We start from the raw sequence: 17,018 nt of genomic DNA, 5'->3' as shown, positions 1-17,018 counted from the left end.
CACAGAAATAAGTTCCCTGGGATACACCTCACACTGCCCAAAACCCAGCAGGGAAGCCTCTTTCTTCGGCTTCTATCATCCCACTCAGAACAGACTTACACGGTTCTCCCATGTCGAACCTTTGAGACCCACTGGAAGCGCAGGTCATCTTTATATTTATGCAGTAATCTAGGAAAGGACTAAAGGACACTGCTGGAATACTGTTACTGTAGAAAGCTCTTTGGGATTTACTCTCTTAAAAACTTTTATTTTGCTCCTGAAATTAGCCAAAGAACTGGATTTTCAGTTGACCATGGGTAGGTGGAGATGGAGCTTCACTGCAGATATGCCCATATAAACTCCTTCTTATCTACATTAGGCACCCTGCCCTCTTTACCGTAGTTTCCAGAATTGAGAAGTGAAGTTTAGTTTCACTTATCACAAGCAAATTACACCAACAGGTAGAGGAAGGTGAAAAGAATAAAGCAGCAGCAAACCTCTACCTCCAGGCTACGTCTTCCACCTCCCTCTTTCTCCCTTCTGCCTTCTCCTCCTTGTCCACTGTCTCCCAAACATTATTTAGCTTTTTCTTACATTCAACACACTTACGATAAGCACCTATTATGTTTCAGGCACTAAGCAACGTGTTGGAGGTACACCAAGAAACATGGCCCATGCCCTTCAGTAACTTACTCTTGGTGGAAGAGACATATTTAAATACTTACAATACAAATGACAGAGTAACAGAAACCACATGAAACTATGAAAAAACTGATGCTTCTAATTAAATGGTGAATTGTATTCAACTGAATTCATAGGTGAATAATGATGAAGCATTTATTCTGACCCTTTATATGCTGCCTTAAAGGAAAACAACAGATATGATGCACCGATTTGCATAATGCCCACAGCAGATAGAAAATTTTAGTATTGTTATCTGTGCAAACTGAATTTTCGTTCACCAATAATGCTGATATATTTTATGTTCATCTTGTTCAAAAAGAAGACTTCTGAAACTTTACAGCTTCATACAAGATTTTTTTTTTAAGTGAGGAAATCAATGTGGAGGGAAAATGTGGGCAGGAAAAATTCGATGAAGCCATGGATGAGGCTGGTAAACAAAACGTAGGCTACTAAGATACTGTATACTCAGTAAGGGAAGACCACAGATTTGGCTCTGAGCATTCTAGCAGCCAAGGGAAAAAAGGAGAAACATGACCAGTTCCATGATTCACAGTGTCCACATGATAATTTTTCATGGAACTGAAACCTGAAGTAATCTCTCCCTGGGTCCTCCAACACTCTTGTTCACATACTTCTTTTTAGAATTAAATTTCTTTAATATCCAATTTTACTTTGCACACCTTGCATATAACATATATGTTAAGATAACAGATAATATATCTGCATTATTTGTTTTAAAAGAAATAAAATTAATATTTGTATTTAGTACGCTATTTGTGCACAAAGCAACAGGGGCTAGGGAATGGGTTGTGTGTCAGGGAGCAATGACAACACACCACGATCATTGTTTTAAGACTTCACAAAAAAGAGGTTCACCTTGATGTTTTCTTGGACTGAAACCTATAGCTGTGTTTTTTCCTGACAGCATCATGCACCATGTATTCAAAGCGCAAAGTATGTTTGGGGAACATATGATGATTGATTCAACAATAAATTTCCCTGAATCTTCTGAAGACAAGTTGACAAGAAAAATAATCATGATTCTAATACTTAATATCTGGGCCCCTCAGCCACAGCAGAAGCAGCCCTACCACTTATGAAGCACTTACTATATGCCTGGTGTTAGTCTACGTACTGTACATATATTGCCTCTAATCTTCAAAATAATTTAAGGATGTTAGTATTAACTATATTTTACAGATGAGGAAAAAATGAAGGTAGTTAAGTAGCAAATATCTTTGTTTTTAAATTTTATATTATAAATTTTCCAAAATTCACAAAAGTTGAGATTTTACTATAATAGACCTCAACATATCTCACCAAGATTCAACAACTAAAGGTTCTTCCACATTTCCTTTATCTACCACTTTTTTTCGATGAAGTATTTTACAACAAACTCCAGTCATATCATTTCATCTTTGCACAAGTAGATGTTTCTTAAAAAGTAAGAACAGATTCTTATTTAATCCAATACCAAAACCAAACCCAACAAAGTCAACGATAATTTCTTGGAAATCATCTAATAATTACTTGGGAGTCACAAGTCAAATATCCCCAATTTTCCCAAAAAGTCTTTTTATAGTAATTTTTACGTAATTTGGTGTAATTTTTGTCACACTAAAGAGAAATCCACACCCATTAGCAGTCACTCCCCATCCCCCCTCCCAGGCCATGGCAACCATTAATCTACTTTCCGTCTCTACAGATTTTTGTATTCTGGACATTTCATATAAATGGAATCATAAAAACAAATGTATTTTGAGTGTCTATCAGTTTAGGTACCACTGACAGATATAGATAGGTACCAAATATATATATGACATGGTCCATGTAGGTAACAGATAAACAGTCAACAAACACCGATACATTATATTTGCCATATAAATACTACATTATGAATGCTCTAAGCTCATGGTTTTTATCTTTTCCCTCACAAACATACATAGGAGAAACGATATTCATGTGTGTGACATACCAATGGGTTACCTATATGTGACAAAAAGCCCAGTTTTCTGCTGGCCACAATTCTCACAATGACTAATGGTTAACCAAAAATGGCAGTTCACCATAATGGCAGCTTAGTGCCTGTGTTACAACTCCCCGGCTTTCTCTCCCTCTCAGGAAAGCATGCCAGAATGCAAGTCGGAGAAACAGAGATAACATGTATTTTTAAATTTATTTTTAGTATATCATTCACAAACTTGAGCACTTTATAAGGAAGGGAGCAAAGAGCTAGTGGTTAAGGGTACAGACCCCAGAATGTACATATTCTCCAGGATCAGACTGTGTACGCCCCTTTACCACATAACAGCTATGTGACCTTCGGCAATGATATCTCTAAGTCTCAGTTTTCCCTGTACGTCAAATGGAGATATTAATAAGTATGACTGCTTTCGAGACTTAACACGGAACTCTTATGAAGAAAATCTGCTTATTAAATGTTGGTTACTCGTAATAATAATTATTATGATTATTTCCCTGTTATTAACAAATCACACATGCCGCCTCAGAACTGATGGAGCCACTTCCGTTTGCAGCTGTCAGCATGTGTGAAAGTGACCACCAGAAAGGAACCGATGAAGTAGCTCAATTCTCCACATCCTGGCATATTAACATTTAAGGGCAATAATAACCTGAACATTGAGGATTTGAGAATCAGAAACATAATCAAGATAACTGACTTGTTCCTCCCTCTGCCTCAAGATCCCCACTAGATCCCATCACCAACTCCATGAAGCTACTTATGGGCTGAGAAGAGCACAGCTGTTAGAAATGTCCATCATCAGCAGGCTTCCCTTTCTGGCATGCTGGAGATGCAAACCACCACCCAAGAAAACCTTCCTTTGCCTGAGCTCTGTGCTCCATCACAACCTGTCATACGCAGGATTTCTAACCACCCCTGGACCTCTCTCAGTTGTGTGGTTACCTTTCCTTTACACTAATTACCCCTATACTCTTTGTTCACTATCGTAAAATCATTTCTCTTGGCAGTAATAGGTTTAGGTGATACTCATTTAAAATTTAGTCTCAAGGAAGAAGACTGTGTCAGCAAAATTTTATTCCTTTGCATCATGGTCCTATAAGCAATAAGTTTTCTCTTCAGCTTGTATCTACTCGTGGTGCTCAATATAGCATGCAGAACAGAGGATGATGTCCCCTCCACTGTTTTACTGTTTTAGTTCAGAAGCTAAAGTAAAGCAACACACAATGGGCACTTCAGAAGCTCCATGTGAACTGCAGGTATCTATTCCTTAGGGAACATGGACCATCTACCTTTGGGGAACAGAAAATGCCTCTGCTCCCCTGACACATTTGTCCCACAGCAGAGACCCAAGGGTTGGAAGGAGATTACAACACTACCAAGAATTTTCAGGGTGGCAAGGGGGTGGGGGGACATGACCACCCTGAAGACGCACATGGCACAAAATAAAAGAGTTAATATATAATATACAGAGCCTATCTTTACTTTACAGGGTGAGCCTTCTAAGCTTTAAACAATTAGGCTGTACCTGCCCAGGAGTGAAGTTCCCAAAAAATTACTACCAATTACAATGATATACTACATACTATTTTAAAAGAATGAGGTAGAGACATCCATACTGAAGAAAATATCAAGATGCAGAGGAGTATGTATGGGTATTCACATATTGTTTTTAAAAAACAAAAACAGAAGAAAAAACTAGATGGAAATACTTCAGAGTCTTACCAGTGGGCCTCTGAAGTGTAGAATTTGGAGGGTAGAGAGAAAGAAAATGGAGAAATCCCCTTTTTATTATATATCTCTCTGAAGGGTCTAAATTTGTTATGAGTTAATGATAAAATAAAAACACCTGGGGAATTGCTAGAATATGAAATAATTTTTTATCAGCCCAAGCACTGTTTCTTTATAAACAATTCACCTTCCTGCATCAGTATACATCAATACACGTGAATAAGAAAGCCAACTAAATTAGAGGACCTGCATTACTCAAGAAGCATAAACTGCTATGTAAGGTAAACAGAAAAACAGATCAGCTGAATTTGATTTGTCCACGTGACCAGAGTTACCAGAAATTTTAACTAAAAAACATTTAAAAATAAAGTAGAGAATTAAAATAATGCAAGAATAAAATGTCATTTTCTAACTTTTCCTTTGGTCGTAAGCAACAGGAAGGCAAATCACAAGACAGAAATTCATGCATCTCCTGAAAAAAGTCTGATATATTTAGGGAGGAAATCCGGTTCTCTTCTCTCATTATTTCTTGAACAAAAGCATCAATGTTTCTCACCTGATCACAAATCAGTTCCCACTTCTTCTCATTGTCATATTGCCGCAGTAATCTGGCTTTGTCAGGGGGTAGGTTCATAGCATTCTGTGAGAAAAAAAGAGAAAAAATATGTCACATTCCACAACAGACTGCTAATGGGTAACTCATGGACAGACCAAAGAATACTACTGTGGTTCTTTAATGACTTTTCAAATCCTAGCATCTGATTAAACAGAAACTCCCTATACAAGTCATTTAAACATCAAATCGGTTGAATGTGAGGAGAGAGACTCTGAAGTCCTATGTTGGGACACTGAGGTAGTCTGCTCTGAACTACAGACTTGCATTTCAGGAAAGATAATGCCTTATTTCTTCATTTAACTGCAGGCTCCCAGTCTCCTCAACAAAAGGTCAGAGGTTATTATTGAGAAGGTATTGGCCCAATTTTTTTTCCCAGGCATAAGAGAGTCTTTCATTTTGGACAGTGGGAACTTGATCTTGTTATATCCTTACCAAAATTTCCTTAGAAATCACAAATCAGTCCAGGAAAAGACCTCAAAAGACCATATGTCCAGTTTCCTGCCCCCAGGGGCCTGTTTTATTGTCCCTTGCTTCCCCAGCCATCCCAAACTGGGAGCACAGATGCTCTCTTTGGCAGTCTTTCCAGTACTTCCTTTTCTTTTCTTTTCCTAGTAGCCCTTTCTTTTTAATTGAAATATAGTTGACGTACAATATGAGGTTAGTTTCGGTGTACTATAAAATGACTTGACATTTGCATACATTATGAAATTACTGCCACAATAAGTCTAGCAACCATCTGTCCCTACAAAGTTATTACAGTATTGTTGACCATATTACTTATGCTGCATATTACATCCCCATGACTTATTATATAACTGGAGGTTTGTACTCTCAATTTCTTTAATTTCTATCTATCTATCTATCTATTTATTTATGGCTGCATTAGGTCTTCGTTGCTGCGTGGGCTTCCTCTAGTTGTGGTGAGCGGGGGCTACTCTTTGTTGCAATGCGCAGGCTTCTCATTGCGGTGTTTTCTCTTGTGGCAGAGCATGGGCTCTAGGAACACAGGCTTCAGTAGTTGAGGCACGTGGGCTCAGCAGTTGCGGTGCAGGGCTTAGTTGCTCCCCGGCATGTGGGATCTTCCCAGACCAGGGCTTGAACCCGTGTCCCCAGGCAGATTCTTAACCACTGTGCCACCAGGGAAGTCCCCCAATTTCTTTTTTTTTTTTTTTTTTTTAAGAACCATTTTGGGGTTTTTTTTGTTTTGTTTTGTTTTTATTTATTTATTTATTTATTTTTGACTGTACTGGGTCTTCGTCTCTGTGTGAGGGCTTTCTCTAGTTGCGGCAAGCGGGGGCCACTCTTCATCACGGTGCGTGGGCCTCTCACTATCGCAGCCTCTCTTGTTGTGGAGCACAGGCTCCAGACACGCAGGCTCAGTAGTTGTGGCTCACGGGCCTAGTTGCTCCGCGGCATGTGGGATCTTCCCAGACCAGGGCTCGAACCCGTGTCCCCTGCATTGGCAGGCAGATTCTCAACCACTGCGCCACCAGGGAAGCCCCCCGCAATTTCTTTTTAAAGCACTACAGCCCCACCAAACACAGAACAGAAAACACCAAAAGAAAACTCAATGAACAGAACCACTGATAGATAGCGTCAACTTTTGACTCGCTTTGATAGACAACTATGAGTAAAAGAACAGATGAAAGAAAAGAAGAAAACAGTGCAACTGGTTTTTGTCCCCTCTGTGAGATGACAGCACTCCTTCAGGACATATGTTACCATCAGCAAACTCAATTCTCAGTTTAGCTATATTGGTTTATGACGTTGGGTTTGCAGTGAGAAATGTACCATGAGCTACAAGATGTCTAGACATCAGTCTTCATAAAACCCTCCTCCATCAACACAGCACACCTTCTATAGTGCTGATCATGATTTTCCCAGGTACATACATATGTTATTAGTCAAATGTCCCAAATAACCAATCATACACATTTTCAAGATACTTGGCTTGGGACTGAGGTGAGATCTTTGGGCACAGAACATGGCAGAGTGAGAGAGCCCCAGAAGGAATTCCTATCTGTTCCCCTGGTCTTCCTGTAAAGCTCCCATGCTCTAAACAACTGAGCCAAGTATTCAACTAATGTCTTACATGTTTAACTGCCCTAACCCCTTATATCAACACTCTAAATCATGCCTATCTCATAATAAACAATACAGTCCCTTGCGTGGGTGAATATTCGAGTAGACAAATGCAAAGGTCTTGAACTTATAATGCTCACGCCCCTAGTTCTCTGGAGGACTTGTACTTACAGAGAAACAGTTCCCCTTGCCACCAGTACTGTCTCATGTCATCCAGTGAAACAAATTTAATAGAGGCAAGGGTGGGTGGGTTATTCTGACTTAATGGCGGAGAATTAACCTTTGATGATTTTGATAGATATAACTCAAGCAATTTCCCCAAAGCTCAATCTAGCATCCAGACTGGTATGCCTAAGTAGGTAGTAGATATCCCACTTACTGATTTGAATCTAATAATCTCTTCAGAATATTAATTTTTTAAATAACCCCCAAAGCTGACAACATAGTTAGAAAATCTTTGGACCCCAGAGATTTCAATGATACTGCCAAGGCTTCTCCATAGAAATAATCTGAAATGGGAAAAAACATTTTCATATGGCCTATCTCCATGTAATATTTACTTGAACTAGAATAGAAAATAACTACTTGTATTTATTTGTAATTACAATTTTATAATGTTCAGCAACAACTCCTGGGATAAAGCAAAGGAGAATTCCATGTGTGTCTTTCCGAGGGAGCCCAACATTACTGACCATTAAATAACCAGTCTATCATTGCTTATGCACCCTAGAGATGGATCATTTCCTCTTAAATTTGACCCTCAGGTTAGTGCCCATGGGTGTGATTATGCATTAAATAAGAACAATAAGATAATAAGGCAGGTGAAATGAGTTTTTCTTCAAGTTCTTATTAATCTCTCATGATATAAACGGGTAAGACAAAGAATGCCTGACCTCTTACAAGGTGCCAAGCCCTGTATAAGGCAGACTGCATACACAATTTCATCTAATCTTCATAACAAACCCATGGGATAGGTACAATTTTCCCCATTTTACAAATGGGAAAACAGGCCTAAGAGTGCTTGCTCAAGGTTGGACAGCTTTACAGAAAACAGGACCTAAACTTAGTCTGTTAGACTCCAAGAACAAACACTAAAAATGCCTCCAAGTTTTTTCTGTTTGTTTTGTTTGGTTTTTGTTTGTTTGTTTTTGTTTTTGTTTTTTTGCAGCAAAGTAAAATTGCAAATAACTGATCTTCTGTTACTACTCCGCAAGACATTCATGCAGAAGCAGTCTGCAAACACTGCTACGGAAATTAGATGCAGGCCCTGTTGTTACTGAAAAGAGAAAGCCAAGATGCTCCTTTCTGGACCAACTTTTATTTTAATAAAACAGTCTTTCTTTCAAATGTTTATGAAGCACCACCCTTGTACAAGCACTGTGTTCCACAGCACAGTCGGGAACCAAACAGATATGGTCCCCATGGAGCATCATATTAGGTAAATATGAAACAAACTAATCTTCTCAAACTCTGATAAGTCTTGATAGAGGTTATCAGAGGGCAACTTTATTATTATTATTTTTTTTAATATAAGCTGTTAAAGGAGTTTTTGGAGAAGGAGGTCGAGAGTTTTGTTTTGTTTTGTTTTTTATTTATGGCTGTGTTGGGTCTTCGTTTCTGTGTGAGGGCTTTCTCTAGTTGCGGCAAGTGGGGGCCACTCTTCATCACGGTGCATGGGCCTCTCACTATCGCGGCCTCTCTTGTTGCGGAGCACAGGCTCCATATGCGCAGGTTCAGTAATTGTGGCTCACGGGCCTAGTTGCTCCGCGGCATGTGGGATCTTCCCAGACCAGGGCTCGAACCTGTGTCCCCTGCATTGGCAGGCAGATTCTCAACCACTGCGCCACCAGGGAAGCCCAGAGGGCAACTTTAGATTGAACGATCTGGAAAGACCTCTCAAGGAAAAGGTAACATTAAGATGAGACCTAGAAATGAGAAGAGGTGAGCCAGGTAAAGAGTGGATGGCAGCATTCTGGGCAGAGAAAACAGGGAAAAGACACTAAGGTAAGAAACAGCTGGACACATCAAAGAGCTGAAAGTGAGTCAGTGTGGCTGGAGAGAAAGTAAAAGAGAGGGAATGAGAGAAAGATAAAGTTGGAGAGGTGAGTCAAGGCTATGTCATGCCCAGCCACGAAGGACCGGGGTAAAGACTTTTCCTTTGACCTAAAGTGCAGTGGGAAACCAGTGGAGGCTTGTAAGCATGAGATGACATAAACAGGTGAGTTTTACAAAGACTGCTGTGGGTGCTATATGGAGAACGGATTAGAAACAACACAAGTGGAAGCAGGGGAGCCAGTTGGGAGGCCAGGGCAGTAGTTCAAATGCATGGTGGTGGCTGGGACAAAGCAGATGACACATCAACTGAAGTAGGTGGACAGATGTCAGAAACAGTACCTGAAATTGATTGGGTAGACTTAAGGGCTGAGGAAGGACGCCTGGCTTCTACCTTGAGTCACTAGGTGAATGCTGGTCTCCTTAATGAGAGGGGCACACTGCAAAGGCGGCGCAGATCTGGAGGAGGTGGTGAAGAATAAGACTTCTAAATGGCCCTGGTTAGGTCTAAGATAGCTAGGAAACATCCAAGAGAACAGTCAAGCAGTCAAGTACGTACACAATTCTGAAGGTCAGAAGAAGCGTCTGCATCTTTCTGAACGAGAAGAGGCTTAAGAAGTCTTTTTGAACCTGATGACTAGTTACTGTCAGAGAAGTTATTCAGCATCAATACACCAAAACTAAAACTGTACTTGGTAATCATTCACCAAGCATCTAAAATCACCCCTTCCACGGGTCAAGCCTCTGAGCAGTTCAGGCATACATTGCCCAGCTTAATAATTCTACAGGGACTGCAAGGAAGCAGCTCCATCTAAAATCAGACCCTGCACAGAGGCCTGGTTAAAGTTTAGGGCTGTTGTAATTAGCTGGCAAGAACTGCCCGTAGACTTTTTAGAGGGAACTCATTCCTTTTGTGCTGTATAGGGCAGGCCTCTGGAGTCCAAGCTAAATGTTTGTGCAGGTAATTCCTAAGAGCCCCAAGCTATTTTCTGAGGAAACTATTGGCTCTCTTTCCAGGCACTATTACTGCCTGTATAAAAATGGATTGCCCTTCTATATGGCAGAAAATGTACAACTTGAAAGTTGTCCTAACACAGTGACAACTCCACCTCATCCATACTTAGTGACATCTTGACACAGGGCTCTCCTGTCCTTCCTTTCCTCTGTCAATCCATCCAATATGTAAGCACTGGGCTTTGACCACGTGCCAGCATATCTGCACTGCAGGCACAGGAGAGGATTTAATCACGAAGTTGCTGCACTCAAGTACACGCCAAAGGTCCATTGAAGACATATGATATTTGAGTTGAAAAGTTTAGTGGATGTTAATTATATATTTTCTAGACTGTATAAATTCCTAGCTCAAATAAATTAGATCATCCAAGAGCATTTTTTTTTTCTGTAAGGAATGTCCCTTTCCTTTCCACCTGGCAAACTTTAAGAATCAGCTCAAATATCATTTATCACTAGAACCTTCTCCCAACTACTCCAAGAAAACATACCCTCTCGTTGGGATCTGACAGCAGTGTATACATCTCTCCTTTACAGCACCACACACACTGTACCCTAATCATCTGTTTGCCTACCTGAATTCCTCCATGGACTAAGTACTTCAAGGACAACTTATTTCGTTAATCCCCAATATCAGGGACAGTACATGGCAGACAGTAGGCACTAAACAAGTTGCTCAGTCAATGAAAAGCAAACTAACTCAGTCATGCTGTTCAGTCTGAAAATACCTTCACTGATTTAGCATTTATGCTTCAGCTACTAACAAAGTCTACACACTTAAGAGCATTTCTGTTTCTTATAAAACCTCAGTCAATGACAATGTCTATTACTTATTAATAATTATCTTTCAAACAGGAATTCATGGGGGAAAAAATCTTCAAGTTCAATTCTAGCAACATTTCCTTGGAAAGAAAAATATTTTAGGCATTCTTCTGCCACATATAATAAACCATGCAACCTGCACTTTGTTTTGTTTTTGTTGCCAGTAAACTCAAATCAGTATCAACTGTAATAATTAGTCTAATCCAAGGGGCAGTTACCTTTATGGTCTATATTCTGGTTTTATCCTTACCGACACTATTTTACATTGCTTTTAAATGCGCTTTCTATCTTAGAAACTTTTAAAAATAGAAGATTTAATGACTCAATAACAACGGAATATGCACGTTCCTGGGTACTTCATGGAGAAATTAATTATGGTTAAAAGAGTCTCTGAGAGTCTATACATTAGAAGTGATACTTATAGATGAATTATCGTATACAACACAGAGCAGAATGAAGGTATCCAAACCATTCAGAGACAAATACACCCATGCCCTAGAAACAGAGTTTTCTGGTCTCAGCTCTTGTCCTGGGTTCATGGGAACAACAAAAACTTGCAAAATATCCTTCTTTTCCCCTGATATCCTCAAGGTTCCTGTTGAGAAACCCACAGCCATATGCAGTTACAGTAGTGAAAGTGAATCATATCAAATACACCTTATGTAATATAGTTTTGTTCTTATAATCTCTAAATTAAAGCTTTAAAGTATTAAGTCACCAGACTCCACAATGGAAACTCTTCTGTTACACAACCTCACCTGCATACACTTTACAAGCAGTGTTGTTTATGGAAGTAGGGAAAAGATGGCACTAGAGTAAGAGCTGAGACTACCAATGGCAGTTCTTGAACGATAAAGGTACAAACACTTTACGAGAACTCAAATGAAGGAGCCATTACTCTTTTTTTAATGTGTGGTAAAAAACACATAATACAAAATTTGCCTTTTTAACCATGTTTAAGTGTACAGTTCAGTAGTGTTAACTATATTCACAGTGTCATGTAACAGTTCTCTACAACTTTTTCATCTTACAGAACTGGAAATCTATACCCTGAATAACTCCATACCCTGAATAACTCCCCTTTCCCCCACTCCCTGGAACCATTACTTTTTGCTACAAAAAGCAAGGAAATGTGATGGATTCCACCTGGACAGTTGGGCAGCGCAGTAAAGAACTGCATTTAATGAGGCAGCGTGGGGCAGGGATTTACTAGTTGGGCTTTGGAGTTAGACTAGCTGGATTCCAACCTTGACTTTATCACTTATTATTGGTGATCTTGGGCCACATAACTTGAATCAAAAAGCAAATCCAGAGTTGAGAAAGCCAGTAAATGAAATTCAAAACTGAAGGTCAGAATCCAGTCAGAATCAAAGCTAAGGGTTAAAAACAACAAGATGTGACATTTATTGACGGTCTGATACATCTCAGGCCCTTAAGCTCTTTGCATTCGTTATCCAATTTAATCTGCTTTAAAATCATGACAAGCAGGTATTATCTTCTCGATTCAACAGAGAGGGAAACTAAAGGGCAGGAAAGTTAAAGTAGCTCTTCCACACAGGAGACAGGTGAAAAATTCCAAGGCTCAAAAGAGAGGTCTGTATGATCACCCTCTTTCCGTGACATTTAAGCTATAATGTGTCTAAAACATGACCTGAGTGAAGCAATCCAACAATTCTACTTGAATAACCAGAGACACAGTCGTTAGCCTGCAAGGGTAAGGCGAAAATGCACATATTTATTAATATTTTTAATAAGCTATTAACATTTTCAGACAAAATACTGGCACTTCAACCGAATCCTTCAATTTCTTTAAAAATATAAACTAGAAAACACCCCCCTCTCCAAAGTTAGTAGATCAAATCTGTAGATAGCCAGGTACTGTCTCAATTTCACAAACACTTAATAAACCCTGTAAAATATCAAATGAAGGCAGAGATACAAATATGAGGTGAACTCAGGCTTCAATGATGTGGAAGGAGAGAAGATAGATACACCAATATGCAACTGAACATGTTATGTAATATAACCGAACCGCAGAGAAGAAGCCATTACTTTTTGTTAAGGAAAGCAAGAAATGCTATGGACTGGGCTTGGATGTGCAGGGAGAGCATAAAGATTGGCATTTAACGACATAATATGGTTTTTAATATTTGGGCTCTGAAGACGGGCCACTTGGGGTGCGATCCTAGGTACATTATTTAAACGAAACCTCAGTTTCCTCACTCGAAAAAAATGGAGATGGTGGTGGTGATACGAGAAGGATGATGGTGGTGGTGATGATCCTACCCGTCTCACAAAGTTTGAGAAAAATTAAATTGGATAATGCTCATAGTGAGCATAGAGTAAGTACATGGAAAGCAGTCAATATATTAGATGTTATGATTCTCATTATTTTAGGTGAACAGAGGTATCAATATAGCATGAACAGAGGTATGAATACAGAAGGCAGAGGACTGTGAACCACACAGAATAAATCAGAGGGTAAGGAGAGGGTCCTGTGAGACCAAGTTAGAAAGGCAGGGTCCTGGACACCAGAGCACAGACTTTCAAATTTACTCGACAGGCAGGGGTAAATCATCAGCCAAGGAAATGTTTAGGAAAAGCCAGCCTTGGGGACCTCAAATCACACTAGGTAAAGGGTTGCTCCTCCTCTGTTAATTCTTCCCAGATTGCCGTTTTTCCTTATACCATAATTGGGACATCAAGTTGAGTCACTTGATACTGAATAATGCACCAATTCTCCTATGAGTTCACTTAAAATTGCAACATCTGAGGCAGCAGGAGTGTGGCTGCAAATTCAATACATGACCCGCCCCTCCATTCAACTAACCTCAAAGCCATTTCCTTCCATGCCCTATGTTCTTGTTCCAAGCAACTACCTGACATCCTAAATTTTAATATACTCCTAGCCTAGAGAATGCTGCTGAAATACAGTCAGCTTCTTTCCTGGCACAGGACTCAGGCAGCCAGCCAAATAGTTCCCCAAAGCAAACCATCAGTCAGTCATCTTTCATTGTCACTGTTATTTTTATTTAATCATCGAGGGTATTAATATCATTCATTTGCCAGCGAACCCCACAATAAGAGAAATCAGCCTGCCCCCTGATCTAGTTACATCTTCAAAATGAAATCTGACTGGAAAGCTGTCCTTTCTGGGGAACCTGTGAGAATGAGACATTTCTCTTATCTCCCATTCACAATTTTAGCTACAGCCTGCTTTCTTGGAAGGCTTTCTTCTAGGACTGACCTAAATACGAAGGACTCCTCCATAACATTTTTATAATCTAGAAAGTACAGAGCTGGAAGCTTGTGATATTTTAGTCCTATTCTGTTTTTTAGAGGTGACCAAACAGACTCCAGAAAATGAAGGCAATGTTCAAGTTTGTTTAACTGGTTATTACCAGAGACAGAAAAAGAATCTTGGCCGATATGCCTTCTATTCTTTTCTCACTATCAAGAAAGAAAGCCCACTTACATCTGTCACGTGTGTGCGTGCACGTATGCACATATATTTTAGAAAATCCAATCAGATAATGCCCGTAGAGTAGTTAGCACAAAGTTCTGCACACAGTAAGCACTCAGTACATGTTTGACATTGCTACTCTTGTTATTATCATTTTAAGGAATACATGGAATTACTATTATGCTCTCCTCCTACTTTAGTAAGTCTCCATCCTTCCTGGCTACACAAGTTTACTTGTACCATAATAATAAGTACCAGCACTTGCCACTGTCTCCACCATTCCTCCTTGACTTGGGGCTTTGTATTCAGAGAACAATTAATTTTATTTGTAAAATTATAAACCTCTACAAACTTACACATTTGTTTTTACCGATAAACACAAACTAAAACAAAAATTTCCCGAAGTCGCTTATGAATTACCTATTGTTTTAAATTAATCACACTTTCACTACCCTTAGTAAATGGGAATGAACAAGTGTTGATTGTATACGTATGTTCATATTATTTATATTTAATTGCAAGGCCAGAGCATCATCAATAAGGGTGAAGTGGATGGGAGAGCCCATGTTATCTACAGAATAGGAGGGCATAGCTATAGCAGTCTAGGCCAAGTTTTCCTGTGGCCCATCTTTCTGCTACTCCCTATATCAGTAGCTTAAGTGATTCAAAACCCAGTAGATGCCAAAACCACACATCCCTCCTCTGGCCATCATGCCAACTCCTGAAATACAGATTCTTACCATATTCAAACACAAAGGGAATAAATGGAAAGAAGCACTCATTCAAGCTCTTTCAAACCTCATATCTGATTTCCATTAGAGAGACCTGATGTCTGATTCCTTGACACGTTCTGGAAGCCAGTTGTTTACCACCTGTCTGCCAACTGCTATTCCAGGAGCAGTGTCCACCTGCACACTTCTGTGTACTCGGATGGGGAGTTACACACGAGGCCACATTTAAGATGTTAGAAAACTGTTTCATGGGCAATCATTTGGCAATATAAGAGCAAATATAAGGTTTGCTGGCACAGTCAAAATCCAGAGAAAGGGTTCTTAGTCTATTGATAAATATCAACACCCTATGACATAAAATTCTTTAGAGTAAAAACGTTTTGAGAATCGAAGATACCACACTCAAATTAATTGCAACATATTAGATAGCTGGATTCCATCACAATCAAGCCATAAGAATGGGATCTCTGTCACCTGCTGACCTGAAACAAGTGTATTTTTTCACCCTGCCCAATTCCCCTGAAAGCCTGGCCTCCTTCTCCCCTAACCCTTTCCCAGCAGCAAGCCTCCACTTCCCTTCTTAGATCATTAGGATCATCGATAGTCGCTTCTCCCCTTTCACAGCAATCACTCTGGAAGACTACTGAACCTGGGCTCCATATTCAAGGCTGGCGCAACTTACTGCCTCACGCTCTTCCATTTCACGATGTAGATAATCAAAGGAAGAACAGAGTTCAAGTTTATGCTCAACTAACATCACATCTTCTGAGATAACAGGAGAAAGATTATACTTTGATTTAAAAATAAAGATTTCTGGGCTTCCCTGGTGGTGCAGTGGTTAAGAATCCGCCTGCCAAGGCAGGGGACACAGGTTCGAGCCCTGGTCTGGGAAGATCCCGTGTGCCTAGAGGCCGTGCTCCGCAGCAAGAGAAGCCACCGCAATGAGCAGCCCGCGCACCGCAACGAAGAGTAGCCTCCACTCGCTGCAACTAGAGAAAGCCCGCGCGCAGCAATGAAGGCCCAACACAGCCAAAAATAAATAAATTAAATAAATTAAAAAAGAAAAGCAATTAGGATTAAAAGTTTCCATTTAAAAAAATTAAAAATAAAAATAAAGGTTTCTGCCATGATCGTGACCAAAAATTACAGCCTCAAATCTATAGCTCTTCATTTGTAAACAGCCACAACTTCAAGGGCAGACTTGCTGTCATAGACAGAACAATGGCCCCCAAAGATATCCTCACTAATCCCAAGAACCTGTGAATGTTTCCTTACATATTAAAATGATATTTGTAGATGTGGTGGGGGGGGGGAGGGAACCGATGTAATCACAAAGGTCCTTAAAAGTGGAAGTATAATAATTTTCTTAAAAACCGGAGGTTGGTGAAGACATAGAGGTATTGGAACCCTTGTATATACATTATTGTTAAGAATGTAAAATGGTGCAGCCATTGCAGAAAACAGTGTGGTGGTCCTTCAAAAAGTTAAGCATAGAATTAACAGCTAACCCTACACAATTTCCCTCCTAAGTATATAACATATCCAAAAGAATCAAAAACAGAGATTCACACAGATACGTGTACACCGATATTTACAGCAGCATCGTTCACAATAGCCAAAAGGTGGAAACAAGCCAAGTGTCCATCAACGGATGAATGAATAAACAAAATGTGGTATATATTATATATACAACAGAATATTATTCAGCCACAAAAAGGAATGCCACTCTGATACATACTATTAACATAGACGAACCTTGAAAGCACACTTTAATGAAAGAAGCCAGACACAAAAGGTCAAATACTGTATGATTCTATTTATATGAAAGATGTAGAACAGGCAAAAACAGAGACAAAAAGTATATTA

General features: G+C 39.6%; 1 protein-coding gene across 7 annotated transcripts in view; it reads right to left on the bottom strand.

Annotated features, from left to right (window-relative positions):
- The window catches only part of FMNL2 (formin like 2), a 307,250-nt gene that overhangs the window by 124,434 nt on the left and 165,798 nt on the right, over window positions 1–17,018 (bottom strand). For all 7 annotated transcript variants that reach the window (XM_036858445.1, XM_036858442.1, XM_036858443.1 and 4 more), the window contains exon 2: window positions 4,932–5,015. In XM_036858445.1, the coding sequence (XP_036714340.1) occupies window positions 4,932–5,015 (84 nt within the window). The remainder of the gene's footprint in view (window positions 1–4,931; window positions 5,016–17,018) is intronic.

This window comes from Balaenoptera musculus, chromosome 7 (genome assembly GCF_009873245.2).
Source record: "Balaenoptera musculus isolate JJ_BM4_2016_0621 chromosome 7, mBalMus1.pri.v3, whole genome shotgun sequence".
Taxonomy (NCBI): domain Eukaryota; kingdom Metazoa; phylum Chordata; class Mammalia; order Artiodactyla; family Balaenopteridae; genus Balaenoptera; species Balaenoptera musculus.
The sequence above is the reverse complement of the archived record's forward strand: the minus strand, read 5'-3'. Positions and strand labels throughout refer to the sequence as shown.